Genomic DNA, 13,452 nt, shown 5'->3' with positions numbered 1-13,452 from the left:
CTAAAAAATTTTTTGACTTGGAGGTGTACCCAATCAAACAACATGTTCCTCAGGCTTGTTCTACCTGGCCAGGAGAAGATATAGACTGGGGTCAGATTCTTAGTAATACAGGTCTTGAAAATTAGGGGAGAATATTTTATATTTATATATATATATAATTTATATTTATATATAATTTATATTTATATATTTTGTATTTATATAATTTATATTTATATATAAACATTTATATATAAAATATACATACAATAAATATATAAGTATAAATATTAAAAATATAAAAGAGTCACAAAATATATATTATACACATAATATACATTTTTATATATAATTATATAATAAAATATAAAAATAAAAGAGTCAAAGTTGGAGAGTCCCTCAGAATACGGGGACACTACTACATAGTTGGGGAAGCTGTGATTTGGTTCAACCATTTTGGAAGTTGATTTAAAACTGCTCTAGAAAAATGGCTAAATTGCTTAACTTTTTGACTTGGTGATAAAACTACTGGATATTTACATACACACCCCCAAAGAGGTTATTGACGTAGGAAAAGGTCCCATATAGACAAAAAGGGTTATAACGACACTGAGTGATATCAGAACAACTGAAAAATGAAGGAGGCGATCATTGATTGGAGCGGGTGGACCAAATTGCAGCACATGGATGCGATGGATCACTACTGAGCTGTCATGCACAAGAATAAGAAGGCCTCCATGAACTGATGCGGAGTGATGCAAGCAGAACCAGGGGACCACATACGCAATGACCACAACAATACAAAAGAGAACAGTAAAGGACGTCAGAACTCAGAGAGAGGATTTTCTGGGAATGGATGTTACTGAGAAATGACGGCAGGAGTTTTTGAAAACTCAATAAAATTTTAATTTTTTTTTCCCTTAAGGGATTCCACTTGGTTTTTAGGTCTCTTGGTTCTACTTGGAAGAAGAGAATAAGCAAGGGTGGAGCATGTGCTGACGGGCAAAGCCTGTACGTTCATTTAGTCTCCAGATCCCAAGATGGAAAGCTGTGATGACTTCCAAAACATTCCTGGATGGGAATGCCTGCCAATTCAGTTAAAATTCCCGCTAGGATTGCTTCACAGGAAGCAGCTGGGACTCACAACTCCCTGTGTTCCTTGCTGGTCCAGGGTCATTTCAGAAATAGAATGGTGGCTTCTGTTTGCTACAAGGGGAGCTTATAGTTGCATCACGGAGCCAGAAAGAAGGAAGCCCCCCTCCTTAAAAGGGAAGCAAGCCTGGTAGCTGAACTGGAAGCTTCCAACAGTAAAGGTCTTCCTACTTTCCAATCTGGTTCCCACCACCAAGCCACAGATATTCAGGATCTAATTAGCAATATTGTTCTGATTCTGAAACCAGACTCCCCTGGTTCCCATGTTGTGAGTAGGGCCTTGGAGACCAGTTCTTTAACCCTGATCTGGGGTGAATAAACCAAGAAGGCTGAATTTCTACTCACCATTGGATCATCCAAAGGCCTTCCTCAGCCTCTCTGGGTTGTTCCTGCTCTGCAATGGCAGAACTCTTAATCCCCGCGATCTTGGGCACATCGATCCACCTCTTTGAATGTCAGTTTGTTCATCCGTAAAATCCAAGAACCAGTCAGGACCATCTCTAAGGTCTCGGTCACCTCTAAAGGCCAGAATGCTATGAGATACCTTGGACTTCATGTAGGACTTGGTCTTGCAGTATTCAGGGGCTCACACTGTGCCTGGCACTGGGCTAAGCACCGGGGGATACGCAAAAACACAAAGCATGGCGATGCCAGTCCTCGAGGAATTTCCATACTAATTGAGAAGGATATGAAATATAGAGCCTGGTAGTCGGGGTTCTGGTCAAGGGAGTCATGGTGGTGAGTGGCTTTAGAGAAACGTTATTGATTACTGCGCTCGTAAAGCAAGACTCAGGAACAGGGCAGAGTGTAAGAGTGCTGGGCATGGCATGAAGGTGGCCATGGAGGGGGGTGGCATAGGGCCCATCTGGGCTGGGTGAGAAAGCTCCAACCAGGAGCCCAGTTCCCCAGGGCAGTAGATGGGCATGGCTGTGCCAGGAGTGGAGTCAGGAGCTCATCAGTGTGTTAACTGCCTCGTTAGATGGCAAGTTCTTTGAAGACCAGGACCTTCTCATCTGCTCTTATCTTCTCCAGGGATCGGAATCAGGGCTCTCTGAATGAACAGGGTGGCCCAGAATACCCACATGGTGGTCTTTCTGCGGTTGCCCACACCACTCCATGCAAAGTCCCCTCTGCAGAAGCTGGGATCCAAGACTGTCAACTGAGGAGAGCAACCAAGGAGAGCGAAGAACATTCCCTGCTCTGCATGACACACGTGCGCATCCACACACACATGCACATACCCCTGAAATGAGTGTTTGTAAAAAAAAAAGTGAGCATGAGGTCTGGCTTCCATGGTTCTAGGTCCAAATCTCAGTTCTGATATGGACTACTTCCATGGCCTGGGCCATGCTACTTCCTTCCACTCAGGCCTCAGTTTCCTCAACCATAAAAGGATAGAGTTGGACTAAACCGTCTCTAAGGTCTTGCTGAGTCTCAAAGAAACGTGATGGTTTAGGCAGCGAGGCCTTTGTTAAAGGGATGGGGGACACTGGACTAGGGAGAAATCAAGTTGGTCCACAGGAAGGCAGGAACCAGACATGACCAATGACACAGTCTGGATGAGAGCTGAAAGGGTTCTGTCTTCCCATTTCACAGACACAGAACCCGAGGTCCACATCGGTGAAGCCCTACGTCCAAGGCAACCCAGCGCTCCTGCCATGCAACCCAAAATCCAGGTCGATGTTTCTGCATTTCTGCTTTAGTTTCTCCTGGAAAGGTCAACTGAGGAGGAGAGAGAGGAAGAGGAAGAGGAAGAAGGAGGGGGGGAAGAAAGGAAGAAGCAATGATAATATACATAAGGTAAAACCGTCAGGAACCATCTCACGTGAATGAGCAAAGACTTAATTCAAACATGGAACTCGTATTCCAACAGGGTCCCCACAGCGGAAAAAGCCCAGCCGGTCCCCCAGGACTGAGGGGAGGGGGTGGCTGAGCACCCACATTTGGACTCGGTCCAGGGACAACTTGGGTTCACCTTCTCTGTGGGCTGGGGGAAGGAAATCTCTTTAAAAAGATTTCTCAATCTGTAACCAGCTGCTGGTCACCATGGGCCAAAACATGACATTTTAATTAGCATCATTGTTCTGCTTCTGAAACCAGGCTCGCTGGTCCGCCAAGGCCAGATGCTGCTGGGTCCTGCTGCGGGTGGGCGCTGGGAGCTGATTATTCTTTTAACAGCTCTGAGAGGCACTAACACTTCCACACATGGGGGTTGTGATCGTGGACTGTCTGAACTCTTCCTCAGAGATTCCACGCACGACCTGGCCCGAATCTAAGGGAAGCCAGGACTCCCCCACGGATTGGAGAGCAGGCACCCAGGCTGGCTCTTCGGGCTAGAAGACACCTGCTAGATCCTTTTCGTGAGGATACCCACCCAGTGTAATGGAAGGAGCTTGAGACTGGAATAGTCAAAAGAAGCCTGGACCAACTTCCCAGCTCTGCCCACACAAGATGATCCTAGGCAAGTCACTGCCACACTTGTAAAACAAGGATAAAAATATCCAGTTTGTTAGAATCTAGCCTGTAATATTGGTTTATTTTTCTAGTTGTTTTGTTTTTTAATTTGTACCACTATAGTTTTTTTTTTAAAGGGTTCTTCCAGCTCCAAGTCTTACAAGACTCACTCCCCGCTCCCTGGGGATGTCCCTTGGGTGCCCTCAGATGGGCTGCCAGGGTGAAAACACCACGAAGTCCAGAAGCCACAGCAATGAGGAGGAGAGCTGGCACACATGTGCAAGGAATCTTGAATCCTGGGCAAGCAATTCTGTGCCCACTCATGTGCAGCCCAGAACTCCAGAGACACAACAGGCATCTTTCTTCATCCCACTGCTCTATGCCAATCTGTGTAAGGATAGGAAAGAAGGACCAGGCAGGACCCACATGCCCCCAGCTCAGGAACAAACCTTGATCCAGGTCTTCCTCTTTAAGCACAGAACTTTTGACTTAGAAGCAGGATTTAAGGCCCTTCCAGCTCAGAATTAAGAATCTCTTAACTCATCTGGGCCTCAGTTTCCTCATCTACAAAATGAAGAGAATATCCAGGGGTGACCTAAAGGGGTGGGAGACACGGGATCCAAAGAGATACTGCATGCAAAGTGCTTGGCCAATGTTCGAGTGACGCAGGAACGATTATCAGTGCATGGTGATGAAGATGGTGATGGCGGTGACACAGGGAGCAAGGAGTTTTTCTGGACCTCCATCTTGATTGTCCTCAAAGCCCCTGGACATCCCCTCATATACAGCTCTCGTATTTTCAGTGTTTGGTGCACAGGGCAGAAAATGGAAGGATTTTCATTCTTGCCCCGCTGCTGCCGCCACCACACATCTTAGGCTTCTCTACATCGGTAGACATTCATTTCGAGTCGCTTCTGTGGAATATAAGTTCAGCCATGTTTGTTTCTATCCTGCTTTGTGGTATGGTTAACAGTCAAGGAATTTTGGTTGACTCAAAACGAGGTGTCAAAGACAGCCCTCACACAATATAGACATGGATATATGTTCACTAGAGTTCAAAATGTGGAAAATCAGCATTTTCTTGAATTAAATATATAACATAAAGCCTTATTCTCCCTAGATTACATTATTATGTCACTACATTACATATATAAAACCTTAAATTAGATATAGTCACCGCCTTCCATATAGGGAGGAATCACCCACACATTTGAGGCATCGTTCATCCTTGATCTTCATGGTAATTGAGTGGATTATTCTGCTGCCAATCTGTCAATTGATCCAAGATTCCACATCAGCCTGGTTAATGTAAAGACTGGAGATTAGCCAGCTAATAAATTGGCAAACAAAAACAATAAAAAGACATTAGGCACCTTTTGGATACTCCATGGTGCTCAAGGCTTTATCATCTGGATGGTGATTATGGGAAATCAGTGTTCATCTGTTAACAAAGTGCCTCTTATCCATTCTCAAGAGAGTTTTGTAATTTTCTCTCCAAAGGTAAAAGGGATTTTCTGAGGGAAAACTCTAGATTCCCTTTGCAACTTCATGACTTTGTTCAACATTTAGAACCTTTCCAGCCTTGGTAAAAAGTCTCTCTCTCCTTCCCTTCTAATGACTGAGAACAGAAATTAGACTTATTAGAGTTTTAGAACAGTCACATGGGAGTTGTGAATTGATCCAACCATTCTGGATGACAATTTGGAACTATGCTCAAAGGGCTTTAAAAGACTGTCTTTTGATCCAGCCAAAGCACTGCTTGGTTTATACCCCAAAGAGATAATAAGGAAAACGACTTATACAAAAATATTCATAGCTGTGCTCTTTGTGGTGGCAAAAAATTGGTAAATGAGGGGATGCCCTTCAATTGGGAAATGGCTCAACAAATTGTGGTATCTGTTGGTGATGGAATACTATTGTGCTCAAAGGAATAAAGAACTGGAGGAATTCCATGTAAACTGGAAAGACCTCCAGGAATTGATGCAGAGTGAAAGGAGCAGATCCAGAAGAACACTGTACACAGAGACGGATACACTGTGGTAAAATCGAATGTAATGGACTTCTCTACTAGCAGCAATGCAGGGATCCAGAGCAAGGCTGAGGGACTTATGACAAAGAAAATGCCACTTTCAGAGGAAGAACTATAGGAGGAGAAACACAGAAGAAAAACAACTGCTTGAACACATGGACTGATGGAGATATTATTGGGGATGTAGACACTAAACGATAATTCTAGTCCAACTATCAATAATATGGAATTAGGTCTTAATAAACCCAGTGGAATTGAGGCTATGAGGGGTTAGGGGGATTTTGGGGAGAGGGAAAGAACATGAAATATGTAACTATGGGAAAATATTTAAAATTAAAATTAAAAAATGGAACAGCCACATGATTACGCAAAGCTTTCAAAGCTGTTTGTCTTGACCATATTATTGCCATTGTAGAAATAGTTCTCCTGATTCTATTTATTTCGCTCTGCCTCAAGTCATATAAATCTTCCCAGGTTTCTCTGAAAACCATCTTCTTCACAATTTCTTAAAGAATAATAGTGTTCCATAGAATTTATGTACCATAACTTGTTCAGCCAATATCCAATCAATGGCTGGGCATCCTCTAGAATTCTCATTTTTGCCACTTCCAAAAGAGTCGCTATAACTTTGTACATTCTTAGTTTATTTGGCTTTGGATGAAACCCTCTCAACCCCCCCCCCCCCCTCCATTTTCCTCTTTCCTTCCTCTTTCCCTGTTGAAAATAAGGTATTTCAGTACCCAACCCTGTGTATTCTTCTTTCAGTGTCCAGTTCAGACAGGAATGAGCTTCAAGCTTCAGCTTTCTTCTCTCTCATCCCTTCCTTGTCTGTACAGATGTCTATTTGTGCACTCTGATTTTGTGAAATCATATTCCCCAAACTTGCTATACTCTTTCCATTTTTCTCTTCAGATCATCAAGATAGAACAGAACTAGCCTCTCAGGCCCTCTGCCTAATTAGTGACTCTCTTGATGATAGGATTCAAAGGGAACATGTATCATCTCTCTCTGTTTTAATGTAAGCAGTTTATCCTTGTTGAGAACCTTGATTGTTTATTTGTATTTACCTAATGTTTCTAATTGGTCCTATGTTTAAACTTCCAAGTAACTGCAAAGCTCTGGTCTTTTCATGAATAATTTTGGAAGTCCTCTATTTCATTAAAAGCTCATTTTTTGCCCTGGAGGATTGTATTCAATTTTGAGTAAGTTATTCTTTGCTGTAAGCCTTTTTTATCTGTTACCTTCTGGATTATTAAGGTCTCAGCCCCTTTACAGAGGTGGCTGTTACTTTGTGCATGATCCTGACTACTGTGGCTCAGTACTTGAATTCATTCTTTCTGGATGTTTGCAGTATTTTTCTTTGACCTCTAGATTTTGGCTATAATGTTCCTGGGACTTTTCAAGTGGAAGATTTCTTTCAGGAGGTGACTGGTGGAAGCTTTCTATTTCTACTTTGCCCTTTGGTTCCAAGAGATCTGGGCAACTTTCTTTTCAGATTTCTTGAGTACAACCAACCATTGGCTCCTTTTTCTGATCATGGTGTTCTGGTAGTCCACTGATTTTTACATGTTTACTCCTCAATTCTTTTTCCAGGTCATTTGTTTTTTGCTATGAGCTACCTTACATTTCTTTCTGTTTGTTCAGTCTTTTGGCGTTATTTTGATATTTCTTATCTTATGGTGTCTTTTTGGTTTCTATTTAGTTCATTTTAATTTTCAGGGAGTTTGTGTTCGGGCAAATTTTGTACTTTCTGGGCCAAGCTGTTAATTCTTTTTCCAATTTTCTCTTTCTTTTCCATTTTTTTCCTCTAGTTTTAAATTTTTTCTTCATCACTTCCAAAAACTCTAGTTGAATTTGTGCCCGTGCTGTGTTTTTCTTTGAGGCTTTACTTGTAGATGTTTTGAAGTCATTATCTTCTTTGGGGTCTGTGTCTTGACAATCACTAATACCATAATTGTGTTTAATGTGGGGAGTGGGATGAAGATCTTTGCTCATTCTTCTGGTCTACTTTCTGACTTTATTTAGAATGTTAGGGTCCAGATCCTTACTTCTGGAGGGAAAGCCAGTTAGTCCTGAGAACTGAGTGCTTTCAGGATTTCAGGGATGGTTGAGTCTAGAGCTAGCAAGCTTTCAGGGCTTCATACTCTCTTTCAAGGCAGTCTGATTGCTGCTTCTCTTGGTCATACCAAGTTCTTGACCTGGATTTGGGTCTGAGTAACAGAAGACTGTTATTGGTCTCAGTTACTCTCTGCCTCTTAGGAAGGTTCAGAGTGACAGAACAAGCTCCTATTTGGTCTCAGACTTCTGCTTTGGTTATTTTTCTGCAGGCTTTAGCCTGGGTTAGAAGCTAAACCTGAGACCCCATTCTGCTCCTGGGATCCGAGCCACACACCAGCAGCTGCTTACTTCTGAACTTACCCCCTACTTGATACAGTCTAGCCCAGTAGTTCCCAAACTTTTTTGGCCTACCGCCCCCTTTCCAGAAAAAATATTACTTAGCGACCCCTGGAAATTAATTTTTTAAAAATTTTAATAGCAATTAATAGGAAAGATAAATGTATTAATGTTTCTACCTTTTTCATAAAATATAGAAAAGAAAGGTGTAAATTAGAAACATTGAACTTTGAAATTATGAAACTATTTATTGAACTCAGAAATGGACCTGTGGCCATCACGGCCCCCCCTGGATTGCTGCAGCACCCACCAGGGGATGGTGGCGCCCACTTTGGGAATCACTGGTCTAGACCATCCATGGCCTCTCTATACCCCAGAACACCACTCCTAGGCAGTTTTCCTAGTCAGTCCACCCAGGTTCCTTGTTAGGTGGCACCACCTGTTTGACATCCTCCACACAGGACCCTGGTATGGATCTGGGTCATCTTCCTGTACTGGTTCACTGTCTCTCCTTGGATCCTAGAGTGGTCCATGAGACCCCAGGCACCTGGTCAGACCCATTCCCAGTGTCTATAGACCTCTCACTCTGTCTTCCTATCCCAAGCTGGGATGAAAAAAATGACTTATGTGACTTTTTCTAGGATTTTGCCATCAGGATTCAGGTTGGTACACTTCCTAGGTCTGTTTGGAGATCTTTTATTGGGGCAGAGAAGGGAGCTTGCTGCCTTGCTTCCACCTACACCACCACCTTAACTCTACTTCCAACCATGAATATCTGATGTAGCCTGCTCTAACATTCCCCCTTCCAGTGAAGAACTCTCATTGAAAGCCATGGAAATACTACCTCCTGGCTCACATCTCCTTTCAGATCTAGCCTGCCTGCCTTCCTTCCTTCCTTCCTTCCTTCCTTCCTTCCTTCCTTCCTTCCTTCCTTCCTTCCTTCCTTCCTTCCTTCCTCCCTTCCTTCTTCTTTCTTTCCTCTGTTTGTTTCCTTCTTTGTTTCTTTTCCTCCCTTAACCTTCTGTGTCAGAATTAATATTAGCAGAAGAGTGGTAAGGGCTAGACAACTAGAGTTAAGTGACTTGCTCAGGGTCACAAAGCTAGGAAGTATGAGGTCAGATTTGAACCCAGGACCAGCCTGGATCTCAATCCACTAAGCCACCTAGTTGACCCTAGGCAGCATTATTCTTAATGTAAGACCTAGAACTATATCCATATATAGTTGTATATAGTATATATAGTATATGGACCAGAGTTGGCATTAAATGACCAAACAGGGGAAAAGGTAAAAAATAAAATTTATTTATATTAAAAACCCAGACCGAGGAACAATGGTACATGGTACACAAGGGACTTTGAGCCCCTCCTCTTGAACCAAGTCCCACAACCACAGGCTGCAGCCAATGTAGCATCTGTAAATCATGATCTGCTATCTGGTATCTGAACACAGTTCGGGGCTTTTCCCCAAAGAACCTACTGATTTGGAAAAAGTAAGAGTGAGATGAGGATGCCGTCTTCCACGATTTCCTTAAGCTAAAAAGTGAGGCAGGTAAGCCTGCAAATGTCAAGGCGAGAGCCGACAGGCAGTCACAAGTCAGAGGTCCCCGAGTCTTGGTCTGCAGCCAGTATAGATTCTATGGACTCGGCCTTCCATCTTGTGTTTTAAATGGGTCCACCAGAGAGCCTAATTCGTGTCGGCTCTGACAGCCCAGGCCTGCCTGGTGGGCTCCTGGGCTCTTGGGGAAGGAGGCAAGTGTGGTGCGGCCGCCACATCGCCTTGACAGGCCTGGCTGAGGGGTCCCTGGTTCCCTGGAGCTTCTTTGCAGACTCGGCCCCCTGCCGTGGGACCTTTCACAGGCTGCCGATGTTGGGGAAGCTCTTCAGCTTTTCAGGGAAGTCGTCTTTGTAGAGGACTGGGTCCGCCCGGTGCTCCACCACCTTGAGAGGCATGGTCCCAAAGACCGAGGCAAACTTGTTGATGCACTCAGATCTAGAGAGAGAAGGAATGCAAAGGCTCAGAGAAGCGGCATAATTACAACAATGGCAAGAGCCAGCATTTAGGGAGCTCTAAGGTTCGCCTGGCACTTCCTAACTCATTTGATCCTCAAAGCCTCCCAGGGCAGAGGGAGGCAGGGCCGCTCTTGTTCCCTGTTTAGAGATGAGGAAACTGAGGCAGGCACAGGTAAGTGACTTGCCCAGGGTCGCAGAGCTAGAAAGCTAGAAAGTTCCTGAGGCTGGATTAGAACTCAGGTCTTTCTGATTCCAAGTCCAATATTCTGGCCCCTACATCATGCCTCCTCCAATGCACAGATCATCATGCCAGGCAATAAGGGAAGAGCTCTGATCTGAGGGCTGATTTAAGCAGCTCCCGTCCTTGAGCGGCTGTGCTCTGAGCTCCTCACGGGAAAGGAGGGAGACGTGGAGAAAAGAAGAGAAGGGATGCCGCCAGGAAGCTCCGTGCCCCTCCCCTCCCCCTAAAATTCCAGGCATTCTTGCAGCCACGTAGGAGCACACAAGGCACCGAGATGCTCCTTAACCCCTTGGCTGCCAGGCCCAAAAAGAGCCAAGAAGGAAGGAGCTGGCTATCCCCACCCGCTTTGGACAAATGGTAGAAATAAATGCTGAGTCTGAGTCAGGAAAGTCAATCCTGCTATCCCCTGGACTAACTCCCAAGCAATTGTGGGACTTTGGCCAAGATGCCCCCCTCCCATAGCTGGTGTCCCCATCTGCGAAATGGGAAAGTAATGCTCTCCCGTCCCCAGGGCTGTCCAGAAGAGCGTCTTCTGGGACCTTCCAAGCATGTGAGGGATGGAGGCTGCGGGAGGTGCCACCCCAGGGATGAGGCCTCTGTGTAGGTCGGGGAGTCCTAAAGCTCCGAGCATGGGTGGCAGCAGCAGCAGCAGCACCTCGTTCCCTTTGCCGGAAGAAGCAGGAGGGGAGCCGGAAGACTCTGGGGCTGCGCCTGGCCCTCCCCTCTTCTTGCTCTCCTGGAGCCCTGCTGGTGACCCCTCTGGGGTGGATGGGTCAGATTCTCCAGGGGAGCCTTCACAAGAGGTCTCAGTCCATCATGCCTAGCAACTGTGACAGCTGAGGGATGAAGACAGCCTTGGTCCTACCCCAAGGGGGGACCCCAAAAGCAAACAAGAACCCCAACCCCACCTTCTCCTAAAACCCCCTTTGAAGTAGACAGGACAGAAGGCTCTCCCTCTCCCTCCAGCCAGACCTGTAGCCCCTCAGTGGCCTACACGAGGGTCGACTTTTCTGGGAGCTTCCTCAGAGAGGCCTGGCTATGGGGACACACAAGAAGCGGCTCCTCACAAGGCTTCCCTGTGGCTATTTCCAAAGGCTCAGATTTGCTGCTGAGCCGGGATAGTCCCACGGATGCCAGAACATCACTGAGGATGGAGGGAAAGTGCTTCCTGCCGGCCATGCTGGGAGACACGAGCCTGCCTTCTCCCTCCACTAGTCTGAAGCCCCTTGGGGAGTGCCCAGGCCGCAAGGCCCAGCAGCTGGACTTACAGACCTTGGGAAGCCCGAGGCAACCTGCCCAGTTCCAAGAGGCCCGTCTTAGGCGCCAGGGGCCCACCCCTCCCTGGCTCTGACGAGGGGCCGCACAGCCATCACACCCAAGTGGAAGGCCTAGCTTTGGAGGCAGAAGCCTCATCCGAGCCTGGCTTACTGCCCCTCTTGGTTGGCCAGGCCCCCAGCTTCTAGGGGTGCCATTCTCAGGATGGAGGGGACAGAGAGGCCAAAAGCACAGGCCCTTCCCTCGAGGAGCTCCCAGCCTGATGGAGAGGCATGGGGTCACACATACAGTGTCTTAGGGGTGGGGGTCCCTTCAGGGGGACGGTCTGGGCAGAGGCATGGGGTGAAAGCGCCGTGAAAGAACCTCCTCCACAAGGAGGGCTTGAGCCATTCGTGAGGCAGGGTAGGAAACAAGGGGGTGGGAGGAGGGAGATGAGGGTCCTGTCCACAGAAAGGCAGGAGAGCCGGGGGTGCTCCATCAGAGACAGGAACAAGGCAGCTGGTGAGTATGAGAAGGGGGAGCTCAGGCCCAACGAGGGTGGGCTGCAGTGGGGATGGCCCTGGGGAGACAAAGGCCTGAACAACGGGGCGACGTGAGAGGAGGGCAGAGGGGGAGCTGGAGACGGCTGTGAGGGAGCTAAAGGCAGAGCCTGGCCACTGGCTGGACACTGGAGAGAGGGAAGAAAGGAGGGACCAAAGCCTGGCCCCACGGGCCACCTCATTCCCTGGGTCACGCCAGCTCCCCTGGGCTGCTGTGTCTGTCTGTGGGGAGAATGCGGTGTAGACGCTGTCCTGACGCTGACTCTGCTGGGGGCCGGGGGGAGGTCTCGTGCCTGACCACTCATGGGAAGCACACAGGGGGCTCCGGGCAGTGTGAAGAGCGGCACGAATTAGGTAGTAGCAGAGGCAACAGCAGCAAGGGCAGGCCAGGCACAGCGGCCATTGCTGGTGGGCCCTTCCCCACTGGAGATGCTGCTTGGGGACCCCTCGGTGACATGATGGGTCCGGCGCACACTGTGCCTGCCTGTCCGTCTGTCTGGCACACTTCACTTTCCTGCACTTGAGCCGTGGGGCCTGTTGGGGGGTGCAGCAGCTTTGTGCCTCTGTTTGGGGGCTGCCTTTCCCTTCCCCCCGCCAGACTCATGTTTGCCTTCCCCAAAGGACAAGGATCCTGCCCTCTGCTGGAGGGGCGGGTCCTGAGCTTCTTCTAGAATCCACTCAGACGGAAGCCCGAGCTAAGAGGTGTAGAAGCCGGGCCAGGGCTGAATTCTTTCCTTTCTTCCTCCAACAAATGGTCATTAGCGTCGTCACACCCCCCCCCCTCCGCCCCTTCCCTCATTCCAGGGGGTGCCGAGCCAAGGAAAAGCCCCCGAGATCCTGGGGCTCCTCATCCCAGTAGGAAAGCCAAGTCGTGTAATGCTTATGGGATTTTTTAGCCCCCCATCTTCTAGACAATGGGAGTTAAGTGACTTGCCCAGGGTCACACAGCTGGGAAGTGTCTGAGGCCAGATTTGAACCCAGGACCTCCCGTCTCTGGGTCTGGTTTTTTATCCGCGGGGATATCACCGCATGTGAGGCTGGCACCCACGTGGGGGATGTGAGAACTTCCCTTTAACTAAGTGCTCCCATCAGCACCCCCTTCTCATCCCCGGCCTCTCCGCTTCTGACCAAGGACGGCGCTCTTCCTCCAGCTCTGGAACCCCCATCCTGGCACCTCTGCAAACTTCAGAGAATCTCCCCAGCCACGGTCTTCAGTGACGGCTGACACCGGCCTCTGCGCAGGTTTCTCCTCCGGCTCCGTAGCGCACACTTTGCCGTATTTATTAGTACAGTATCAGTGGGGCGGGCCACTCCTGAAGGGGACGTGTGTGGGCCCGGCAGCAGGGGGAGGGGCTGTGCACGCACAGTCTTGGGCCGGG

General features: G+C 47.7%; 1 protein-coding gene across 1 annotated transcript in view; it reads right to left on the bottom strand.

The window, feature by feature from the left end:
• Positions 1–9,288: 9,288 nt before the first annotated feature.
• Positions 9,289–13,452, bottom strand: part of LOC123252571 (exostosin-2-like) — a 202,399-nt gene continuing 198,235 nt past the window's right edge. The window contains exon 13 of the mRNA XM_044681858.1: positions 9,289–9,998. Coding sequence (XP_044537793.1) covers positions 9,860–9,998 — 139 coding nt within the window. The 3' untranslated portion in view covers positions 9,289–9,859. The remainder of the gene's footprint in view (positions 9,999–13,452) is intronic.

The sequence above is a fragment of the Gracilinanus agilis genome, chromosome 6, assembly GCF_016433145.1.
Source record: "Gracilinanus agilis isolate LMUSP501 chromosome 6, AgileGrace, whole genome shotgun sequence".
NCBI lineage: Eukaryota > Metazoa > Chordata > Mammalia > Didelphimorphia > Didelphidae > Gracilinanus > Gracilinanus agilis.
This window is presented reverse-complemented; position numbering and strand designations above follow the sequence as displayed.